Consider the following 12125-nt stretch of genomic DNA (forward strand, 5'->3'; position numbering starts at 1 on the left):
CTTTCCCTAAAACTGTTCACTGAATTTTATTCCTTACTTCATTAAGATACCATCAATGTCTCAAGTGAGAAACTTCAGAGTCATTACTAATTCTGCTTGCCTTCTAACCCCAACACAGAATTTTTCATCAAGACTATAGCTCTTACTTCCCAAACATCTCTTAAATCCTTGATGCAGGCCCCAATAGTATTTTTCATATCATATTGCACTGGGCCCTAATTGATCCAACTGCTTCTAGTCTCCCTGGCTGCATTCCACCCCACACAATGCACCAGATTTATCTTCCTAACCACATAGCTAAGTATTTTTTTATAAGCTGACCCCAATCTATATTTCCTGCTGTGTATATCTCTACTCTCTGTTCCCCCATGCCCACATCTATGCTATGTGACCCACCCCTATCAAATAGCCCATGTTCTTTCACAATCTTGCTTTTCTGGATGCCATTTCCTCTGTCTGGAATGAGTTTCTTGTCCTGGCAAAGACCCAGCTCCTATCACCTCCAATACACCTCCACATTCCTTCAGATAGAACTCACTGTTCTGACATTTTTGCTAACAGAACTTTTTGTACATAATTCTTATATAAACATTCATGCTTTGTTGCAATCATGTTTTCATTAACTGCCTCTCCTACATGAATGAGTTCCTCATAAACAACCATCTCGATATTTTTGCTTATCACCTTAGTACAGTGCCAAATATTGTACATAGTAGATGTTTAATAAATATTTTCATGAAAGAATGAAAGTACTTCCTTTGAGAGCTGAGCTGACTAGAAATTTTCCTGTAATACATATGGGTCTGTTTAGTTACCTCCACATTTCTTCCTAATTGGTATTATTTGTTTTTGTACTGTTAGAATTTCAACTTTGAAATCTCCTGTACTTCTCAGGCTGTCTTCTCTTTTATGGTTTCAAAGTCATCTTTGTTCTGAACTTTTGACTCCACAGTAAGTCATGACTGACAGACTTTTGTGCATAAGAATTTAAAAATCCTCAGAAACTAGTCGATAACAATTTCCTAACTCTTTGATGAGGATTATGATTGACAACCATATGATAGGTGAGAATCTGCCCTTTTACTGAGAACTTCAGTTCCCCTCAATCATCTGGAATCCCCAAATTCTCTACAAACTCATTTGGTCTGATATTCACATCTCAGTAATGCCAAGTCAGCACTGGCGCACAGATAGACAAGAAAATGTTATCTGCCCATTTTGCAAATGGCAAAATTAGACCCAGAATGACCAAGGAGACTATCTGATATAGTTAAGCGAGTAGACCCTATACTAAAAAGAAGGTCTAAAAAGGCCTCTGCTCCAAAAACTGGCTCATTTCCTTCCTTACATGCTTACATATTTCTTTGTGTTTTATTTCCCTAAGGGCTTTATAGAAATTTCTATCATTTGCAATCTGTTCTTCTTAGTTATATGAAGCTATTTTCTCTTCAACCATCATTTTTCTTTCCTTGACTTAAAAAAAGAAATTAAAGAACCAGCTTTACTAAAAACATGTTGCAGCTCTCCTACACTTCAGTAAGTACAGAAGCTAAAATTGACTTACTTTACTGCATGTTCATCTAATGGTATAATCTAAGAGAATAACCTCTGGTTTGAAAATTGTAAGGGCACATCTTAAGACTGGACAAACTTAAATCTGATATGAGTACAAGTCATGGAATTTTTTGGCTTGTTGTGTCCTTGGAAATTATCCGGGCTAACCCTTTCTTTACTAAAGGCTGGTGAAAACTGAAGCTCAGAAAGGCCAGTGACTTTTCTGCTGTCACAGACCAAGATTATAAGCCAGGCCAAGAACAGAACTCAACACTCCTGACTCCTTTCCCAGTGCCCTTTCTACTTCCGGCTGTTTCAAGTATGGAGACCACACCTTGTTATCACCTTGCCTAGACTCAAAGCTAAACAATGGTAATAGAATGATGGGATATGAAAGTGATTAATCTTTAAGAGAAAAGAAAGCCTTCTGATATGCTTCATACCAGTCATCACTTTGAGTACGGAAAAACACATTGGTTTCTGAACACACTGATGTCTTCAGCTCTATTATCAGAGAGTAGGATTGTTGAGGGTCTACCATATCCTACTTATTGGGAATAGTGAACACCATGGACCTAGCTGCCTGCCTTATGGAGCAAGCCCAGACGGGAAGATAGATATTACATAAATCATTATAAACAATTAAGTAAAAACTTACAATATGCAAAGAGGTGAATCGGCTGCTGTAGGAATATGTTACTGAGAGCCCCAACCGGGTCTGGGTTATCAAGAAGTATGTCCCTGAGGCACTGATGTTGAACCTGAAATCCAGAGGTTATGTAAGGGTTCCAATGGGAGTATTCCATCAGAGGGCATAGAATTAGGAAGATCAAGGGTGCAGAGAATGCTGCACAGTTGTGTTTAGAAAACTGAGAGATGTACCACAGGGCTAAGGCAAATGTAGTGACAGGAGACAGAATTAGAGACAGAAGTGTAACCAGATCACCCAGAGCTGTGTAGATCATGTTAAGGGCTTGGGAATCCGTTTAGGCATTTTAAGCAGGGGGAAATGTGACCAAATATACATTTTTAAAAGATCATTCCAGTATTATTAGGAGAATGGGTTAAAAGGATAGCATGTAGACAGACCAGGCAGGAGGTGAACACCTAGGCCAGGTGAGACATGTACACAGTCTGTACTCTAGACCTCCCAGTTTAATTCAGCAGTACTCTCTATTCCAATGACATAGCTTGTGTTTCTTCTTTGTCTTTTTTAATGAAAGGCAAACCAGTTAGTCAACACTGCTGTTAATAAACACAATCTTTAAAAAAGATAGCAGCCACCTAATGGATATTATAAAACAATTATTCTTCTGTATCATTGAAGGAAGTTTTTCTTGTTGCATTAGGGTTGTAATTGTAACTGTATTTGGACTAACTGCAAACATTATCACTGTAAAGAGCTTTGACTTAAACCATACATTTTCAGCGCAAATAACATGAGTGAGTAATCAACTCTATTGAAGTAACAGTAAAGTGCCATCCATCGTGTTTATTTTGATTGTGCTCTGTGTTAATTTTTTACTTATGGTTTTGGTGTAAGTTGGATAGTAAAAATGGACGGAATACATAGAATAATGCATTGACTTCATGACAGGATCCAAAAATATTCTGTCAAATCATTTTGATGGTTGCTGCAATAATCAGATATCATAAACAATATGCACTTTTGGAAAAATCTACCTGAAGTAATTTTAGGTTTTCAAAAAGAATTGTTTTCACATAAATAATTATCTTATTTTCTTAAGGAAACCAATGGACAGTTTTCATCACCTTGTGTGATATAAGACCTAACTATAACATATAAATGAGTGCTACCATTTATTACTCTCTTTTTGACAATCTGAATTATCTTTTGGATATTACTCTGAATGATAAATCAAGTGATTTAAAAGTAGAGCTCAAAATTGGAAAATTGAACTTGTAAGTGCTTTTGTCTTAAGTAGACAATATGTTAATATACCTTGAAGAGTAAGTGCTCTAGCTTTGAGCTAACTTTACGACAACAGGTTCTTCAGTGAGTGATTTTAGACTAATACAATATGCAGGTCTTGGGAATCAGGGTTAAGTATGAATTGTTTTTCATCATGAAAGCCCAACTCAGCATATATGTAAACTGTTTTACTCTGACAAATAGTATAATACATTCAACCAACTGTCACTGAATAAATGATAAGTTTTCTTTGGAGAAAGACAATTTATTTCTAAGAACTATTGTTCTGTATATCGTTATTTTATCTTATTTTATTTCAACTTTTGATTTAAAAGAGAAATGGCTCTTGCTAAGACAATGTGGAATATTCATTTTTCTCCCAAGTTGGCCAGGGGTATATCAGTGCTAGAATCTCTGGTTTTGAGGGGAGTAGATTTTGTTTCATTATTCTTTTAGAAAATTGAATAATTTTTCACCATTTATACCTTTTCGAAATCCCTGGTTTTACTGACCAGTAAAGACAGCAGGTGATGATAATCCCCAGTCCCATCCCCAATATATAGGACTGAGTGGTAAAGCAAATTCCTGCATGTCTGCTTCACGTTCCTAAAACAAAGGACCCTGAAATTAAAACAAAAAGGGGGCTTTTATATTTAATTGTGTCTGTCTCCGCCAGTTCTGTTCCAACATGGACCTGTATGTACCGTTTACTTTTAAACTCCTCACCATTTTCCTAAGTACCCAGAACCTGGGGAAACAACAACGAATCTTGTTGTATCTGTTTATTTCTTCTAGGTTGGACAAATTGAAGACTTTCTATACCAATTAGAGGATAGTTTCTTAAAAACTAAAAAACAGAGAACTGCTCGAAGGCAAAAAGCAAAATTGAAGCGGCTTCAAACTGTGCAGCAAAAGCTAGTCACTGGAGAGCAGGCAACACCACCGAGACGTTCCAGAAAAAGGGCCAATGGCAACCCGCCAGCCTGACTGTGACAGCCCAGCAACAAAGGCCTACGCCAAAAGAATGAGGTGGTACCCCTCTTGGCAAAGAGGGTCTAGGTCTACACTTCGTTAATCTCAACTGGCAGCAATAAATGTTCTCAGCAAGTTTGGCCTGACTCTTGCTCAAATTCGTCTTACTTAGTTAAACAGCTTATAAAACAACCATTGCTGCCTCTTTCACCTGTCTTGCTCTTTCAACGTTGACTAAAGTACACCAGGTCTACCCAAGTCCACTTACAGTGTATGTGCATATTCATGTGTATTCATTAAGGATTAGTCACATACCATATACAGATATGGATAATATAAATGCAGATTTTTAAAATTATAAAATGGATAATATACTTTCTCAATCCTTATAGAGATAGCCCTATGTGGTATGGCTGATATCATCAGTTATTTCACTAACATCTGTATTCTTTCCTCTGGATCCTTCATATCCCCTCCCCTTAAATGACTAAACACAAACGCATATATTTGACAAGATAATGAGTCAAGAGCCATTACTCAAGACCTCAGTTAACAACAAGGAGGTTTGAAGACAGAGTAAGAAGATGGGACCCATATACAGAGTAAAATAAACAAGAAAATGTAAATTTTAAAAATAATGGAAAAAATAAGATCTCAGAGTACATTAAAAACATGAAAAGGAAAAAAGGGAATAAAATATTTAGTGCTGAATTTTTCATTATATGGTGAGATTGTAAAGGAATCAATAATTTAGCCTTACATATATGTTAGATTTGTGTAGTCATAATTATGCAAGATATAAATATTTTGAAACTTTGAAATAAATTACGACCCTGATTTCCCTGTGGACCATTTGCTTAATTCTTACCTTTATCAAATAGTTTCCTCTTTTACCCCACTCCACCCAGAGATCATCATCATTGCCATCATGTTCCCTCAGGTTAGTTATTAATATAATGGTAGTCAGTTAAAGACAGGGGTGTTTAAGAAACTCCATTTTGTTTCTAGACTCACAACAGCAAGGCATCTCAGTTCTGTTCTCATAAGTACTGGAAAATAATTTCTTTCTATGGACACTTGAGTCTGTAACCAAATGTGGGAGTCTAAGACAAATGGCTCAGCCTCCCATCCAGCCAGTTCTGCTGTTATCCCTTTTGACCACTGTCCAGGAACTTCCTATTAATAAATATATATATATATATATATTTATATCCTTATAACATTTATATATATATATATCCTTATAACATCTCTAGGAAACAGAACTTGTTGAGCTTTGAATTTAACTTCAGTGTTAAAATTTTATTTCCAAAAGAATTTCTATGTTCTGTGAGTAATACTTTAATTAATTTTTAATTGGGATGGAATCTTAGCACTGCCTGTTTTCTGAAAGCCCTGTTGATATTCAGTAGCTGTTCAATTGCTTTATCTTTGTTCTTCAAAAATTAGTGTTCTCTCATTCCACACTGCTAAAAGGTTATATTTGAAAATAATACAGTTACAGTTATTAGATTATGGTTTCACTGTTTGACCACTTCCCCCAAATCCAATACTAAATATCCATTGGTTGTTTTTGGCTGGGGCTTGGGGAGGGAAAGGAAGGCAGTTCCAGTTGGTCTTAGGAAGGATGATATAAAATGGAAATCCAAAAAATTCAAAAGAAACTTTTTTTCAGAAAAAAATTAATCAACACTCATAGCTCTTTAACAAGTATCAAATAATTAGAATTCTTAATAGGTATAATAGCAATGTCCATAGGAATGAATTTTGCTCATTGTTTCAACATTAGTGTCAAGAGCCTTGAAGAGCAATAATGCAGATGGCGGATTTGTAAAGCAATATGATATTAGTTTAAAAAACATTAATACCAGAGAAAGCAACGTTTACAAAGTACTTTCAGAATGCTTATTTTATATCAACTTCGTAAGAATTTCTTCATGTATGCATTTTCTCCCTTTACAATTGAAGAAACCAGCACCCAAAGAAGTTAATGCCTTGCTTGACTCTAAAGACTTGTTCTGTCCCATACTTGCTGTTTGAAACGTGGTCCATGAAGCAGGAGCACCAGCGTCACCAGGGAATTCATGAGGAATGCAGAATCTTAAACTCCTCCCCAAACCTACTACCTCAAAGTCTGTACTTTTAACAAGCTCCCTAGGTAATTTATATATGCCCATTAAAGTTTGAGAATTGCTCTTTTATCATGTTGGAAAATATTTTCCTGTCTGTTCAAAGTTAACATGACACAGGGCCTGAGGATATGCTACTCTTAGGTTTTGGTCCAAAAATATTCCCTAATATGATCATTTCTGCAAAGGTTTATGCACCAAAAGAACGAAAAATTAAAAGTTCAGTAATTATAGAAAATGTGTTTTTCCTCTGCCATTTTATTCTAAGATAGATAGGATTTTATTCTGTAACATTTCAAAAACATGAAGCAAAACAAAAGAAAGACGTATGGGCCGAAAAGAAGTGGCATACACTTGATGATCAGACCAATTTAAATATTATTAATTGTATAGCTAGTCCATGACCTAAATGCTTCAATCGTTTCCTCTGTCTTCCCCTATCATTTCTCCTATGTCCCTCCATCATTTACTGATGTAACTATATGGGAAGCAGAGCTCTGCTGATCTCTAGAGCCAGGGGCAACTTATCTTTCAAAATATCTAAAAAGATTCTTTCCAACTTGTCTACATCAGGGTGATTAATTCTGTCCATAAAATGTATTTGAGGAGACTGCCACTGGGTATTATTCTGTAAGAAATAGTTCAAGTTCAGGAGTCCCACCCCCAGAGGAGGAATCCCAAAGGAGGCCACCTATGATCACATGAAAATCCTGTGTGTTCTGATCCATGTCTTCCTTAATGTCAGGTACTTGATCATTCTCAGTCATTCCTTCATCATTTTTCAAGGCACTTTGGTATTGTTTGTATGTGTAGCGGGTCAGAATAGCACTTTGGTATTGTTTGTATGTGTAGCGGTTCAGAATATGTCATCCTAAAATATGCTACATTGGCATACTTATTATTTTGAATTAAAGGTATCTGAGAAACTGCCAATGCAAGAAGAACATTCTGAACTTCCTTTGTCCCCCGAAAGCAGGAAATAAATCTCCCATATGAAAGGTATGCTCCTCTGTAAAAGGAGGTAAAAGACATCCTTACTGCCAGAGACAGGGAAATCGGGGCCATAAAAGGCTATATTAAACAAACCTTGTTATTTCTTCACTGTTTACTAACCCCAGCCCAAACACCTCTGTCTTGGTAATTATAAACAAATTTACTGTTTCTTTGTCTAAAAGGTACAAAAGTTTCCTGCTTTGGTCACTTCTTTGAGTCTCATATCTTGGTGAGGCTCCTGCACATACATACGTAAATTAAATATGTTTTTCTCCTGCTAATCTGTCTTTTTATTACAGGTGGATCTGAACCAATAACCTAGAAGAGTAAAAGGAAAATTATTTTTCCTCCCCTACAGATGTTTTTCTCAGCTTTTCAGTTTCAAATTTTTCAAACCTATGGAAAAGTGGCAAGAATAGTACAATATAACTGATATACCCTTGGCGTGGATTTCCCCAATTATTAACATTTTGTCTCACGTGCACTTGCGTTCTTTCTGCTCCTTATCTCTCTCTCACCTTCTCCCCTTCTCTCTCTCTCTCTCTCTCTCTCTCTCTCTGTCATCAAGTAAAACACATTCCATAAAAAATCAAATTGTTTCTTTTAGTAGAATTACCTTATCATGAATACACTATGTTAATCCCCCATTTGCAGGTCTACATTTGTTCTCTGCATCAAATCAAACAAGTGAGCACAGCTACTTATAAACTGCTGGGGCAAGTGGCTATGGACAGCACAAACCACACTGTCTCTGTCTTCCTCCTCCCTGACGGCCTTTCTGGAGCATTGCTTTAATGATCACAACAGCATTCAGCAGGGGCAGGGTTCTTGAAGAAGGAAAAGTAAGTAACAAATGCTGTTTGTTACTTGCTAGCAAGGTACAACCTCAGAACTGGTAATTCATACTTATTTTTTGTATCTTCAAGGATGGCCAATCTTTTTGAGAACAGATGTTGCAATTTTTGAAAACAGCCAAATTTTACTCAGAACCCAGATCAGTGACTACAGTAGCTGGTCAACTGAGTAATGTTACTCTGTGTCCAAGACTGTGTGCCTCTCTGAAGTAATGGCAGGCACAAAGGCAACTGCACTGAAATAAGAAGAGCTTTCCAAGTGACTTCTCTGAAGAGAACCAGGTGTATGTACCTTGGTATCTACATGCTATTGATAGTATGTTTGTTTCTATTTGCTTCTGATGGATGGAACAGAAAATTGGATAAATTTTAAAACCTCTCTAGAAAGCAATTTGTCAGTGTGTATCGTGAGCGCTAAAGATGTTTATAGCCTTTGCCCCAAAATTTCTACTTTTAGGAAACTATACTAGAGGAATAATCAAATACATGTTATAAAAGTTTATATTCATCACAGGGTTATTTTAAATAGAAAAATAAAATGAACTCAACCAAAATTTTCCAACATAGGTAATAGACTAAATGATTAATGACAGTCTATCCAATGCTTAACCTAATCCCAATGTAAAAAATTTATCATGTTAAAAAAGATATAAAACTATATAAGCACAATTATAACTAGGTTATAAAATATATGCATATAAAAGACTGGAAGGACATACCATAAGATATTAAAAATGGTTATCTTTAGTGGAGACAGTTCTGGGTGATTTTATTATCTTTTCCCTAATATTATACAATAAGTATATGTTCCTTGATAATAAGAAAAAATCTTAAAATATTATTATTTAGTATCACTCTGCAGAGAAAGACCAATTCATATCAGCTTTTCTTTGCCTGTTTACAGGAAAAAAATTATATATTCTGAAAACTTGCATCTCAGATAATTGCTGTTGCATAGACAGAGGACAGTGGAAACATTTTATTTGCAGAATTCTTCGTGGCATAAAAATTTTTACGACTACCTCCACCAAACATCCATGGGATACACAGTCCAGAAGGTCACTGAAGTAACTATTACACAGAGCAGCAATTATGGTGTTTTACCTGCCTTTAAAAGCAACAAAACTGGAACTTCCCTGGTGGCACAGTGGTTAAGAATCCGCCTGCTAATGCAGGAGACATGGATTTGATCCCTGGTCTGGGAAGATCCCACATGCAGCGGAACAACCGAGCCTGGGCGCCACAACTACCGAGCCTGCGCTCTAGAGCCTGCAAGCCACAACTACTGAGCCCGCGTGCTGCAACTACTGAAGCCCACGCGCCTAGAACCCGTGCTCCAAAACAAGAGAAGCCACCGCAATGAGAAGTCCGGCGCAGCAACGAAGAGTAGCCCCCGCTCGCCGCAACTACAGAAAGCCTGTGCGCAGCAACGAAGACCCAACACAACCAAAAATTAATTAATTAATAACTGATACCATATGTGAGTTGTCCCTATCTCCCTTGCTTGTGTTCCTCATAACTTTCTCCTGATTGTTTTGTTTTGTTCTTTCCCTGTACTCACAGGATATCACCCTATAAAATATGAGACGATCACAGACCAAAGTCCTTTAAAACAAAATGTATTGAAAGTTCAGAGACCACTGGCAGAGCAAAGCTTTGATTTATAGTGGCTTGATTCACTGAGATGGGGTGATGGAGTCCAAGTTCAATCAGATATTTCACAAGTTGCCTGAGCCACTCAGCAGTTCCCTGGGCTCTCGGGACATGGATACAAAGGACTATTGTGCAGCCTTGACAAGCAGCAGATTGTCAAGATGTAATAGAATGTAATGACACACCTGGGGCAGGCACCTATCTTTGACAAGTCATCAAAGGGAGGGAAAATCAGAAAACAGACCCAAAGAGCATATCAAAAGTTATAAATGTAAGCATATCCTGCTTGTGCCTCAATAAAAAGAAGCCAGAAACACTCAGACTCCATGAAATAGAGATTAAAATTACTCTCTACGTACATTATTTAATAAATGGTATGGCAACTTGAAAATTAAATACTGGATATGCTCTTTTGTTGTGATCCTTTATTGATCAAAGGCAATGTGCCGAACTAATATGCATTAATAGTCAAGACTTTAACTTTCTTCTTAAATAAGTGTTTGGGGAAGTGGAAAGGTAAATGTTCATTGAGAAATGGGAAGACTAAATCCCTGATATTGATAACAAGCCAGTCTTTCTCTAAGCCTTGTTCAGTAGGTTTACAGATATGAATAGCTATGTCAGGCTATTCCCTAAAACCAGAAGGGGAAGTTGGTGTAGTACAGCTGTTAAATGTAAAGCCCTAAGAAGAGTACCTCTCACTGGTACTGCTCAGTTCAAGTTAGCTGATGATGGTGGTAATCATGACATGGAAAGCAAAACGGGCTTTGATTCTGAAGACCTGGGCTCCAGTCCTAGCTGTGTTGTAATGAGGGATAATAATTTTTTTCCCTACCTAATGAGGTCTCAGTAAGGAACAAATAAGATAATGAAATATGGAATGATTTTTAAACACTGAAGCAATAATGCCTTTAGTGACAACTTACAATAAGCTAGGCATTGCCCTCTAGTCCTCACTACAGTGCTGAGACAGGAAATGTTATTATCTCCTTTTACAGATAAGTAACCTGAGGAGCAGGAGGCGAAGTACGTCCTTAGAGCTAGAAAGTATCAAAGCTCCAATTCAAACCCAGGCAGCTTTACTCCAGAGTTGGGACTTGACATTGTACTTGAAGGCTTGTGGCAACCTTGTGTCAAGCAAGTCTATCAGCGCCATTTTTCTAAAGCATTTGCTCACTTCATGTCTCTGTGTCACATTTCACTAATTCCTGGCATATTTCAAACTTTCTCGTGTCTAGGAGAGCGAATTCTCCAAAAATCTTATATAGAGAAGAAAAACAGGGTGATGAAAGAGAAGGGGGATGTTTAGCAACTGAGTTTAGAATTCAACACAACTGGTTTTTAGCCTATAGTTCCTACAGATGAAGTAGCTATGCTGTGACCAAAGACAACCCACATTGTTTCTCTATCACTCACCTCATCTGCGAAATACAAATAGAAATACTAATACTGGATCTTACCTCCCCGGTACTGCTCCAGGAACAAATAAGTTGAAAGAGTGCCTGTAAAATTCCAATTCTGAACTGAGTCCAAGGTCACTCCGTTTTTAAAAACGTATTTTTCAGAAAAGGAAAATTGGAAATTTGCTCTAAAATTTTTATTGAAAAAATATTCTGTTGAATAATGATAGGAGATAAAAACATGCCACAGTTCCAACTCATCCCCCTTTGTTAATGAATTAAGCCACATCAAAATAAAAAGGGTATAAGGGGCTCCTAAGAATCATTCAAATTTTTATCATTTTCCTTCCATAAAATGAGCATTTCTGTTAAAACGATATTACATAAAAATGGGATTTTTTTTTTTTTTTTGCAGTACACAGGCCTCTCACTGTTGTGGCCTCTCCCATTGTGGAGGACAGGCTCCGGACACGCAGGCTCAGAGGCCATGGCTCACGGGCCCAGCTGCTCCACGGCATGTGGGATCCTCCCGTACCGGGGCTCGAACCCGTGTCCCCTGCATCAGCAGGCGGACTCTAAACCACTGCGCCACCAGGGAAGCCCCCAAAATGGGATTTTAATGTGTGAAGATTCTTTA

General features: G+C 37.2%; 1 protein-coding gene across 1 annotated transcript in view; it reads left to right on the forward strand.

Annotated features, from left to right (window-relative positions):
• SPATA16 (spermatogenesis associated 16) overlaps positions 1 to 4605 on the forward strand; it is a 223390-nt gene extending 218785 nt beyond the window's left edge. The window contains exon 10 of the mRNA XM_007464704.1: positions 4283 to 4605. Coding sequence (XP_007464766.1) covers positions 4283 to 4474 — 192 coding nt within the window. The 3' untranslated portion in view covers positions 4475 to 4605. The remainder of the gene's footprint in view (positions 1 to 4282) is intronic.
• Positions 4606 to 12125: the final 7520 nt, after the last annotated feature.

This window comes from Lipotes vexillifer, unplaced genomic scaffold (assembly GCF_000442215.2).
Source record: "Lipotes vexillifer unplaced genomic scaffold, Lipotes_vexillifer_v1.1 scaffold37, whole genome shotgun sequence".
Classification (NCBI taxonomy): Eukaryota; Metazoa; Chordata; class Mammalia; order Artiodactyla; family Lipotidae; genus Lipotes; species Lipotes vexillifer.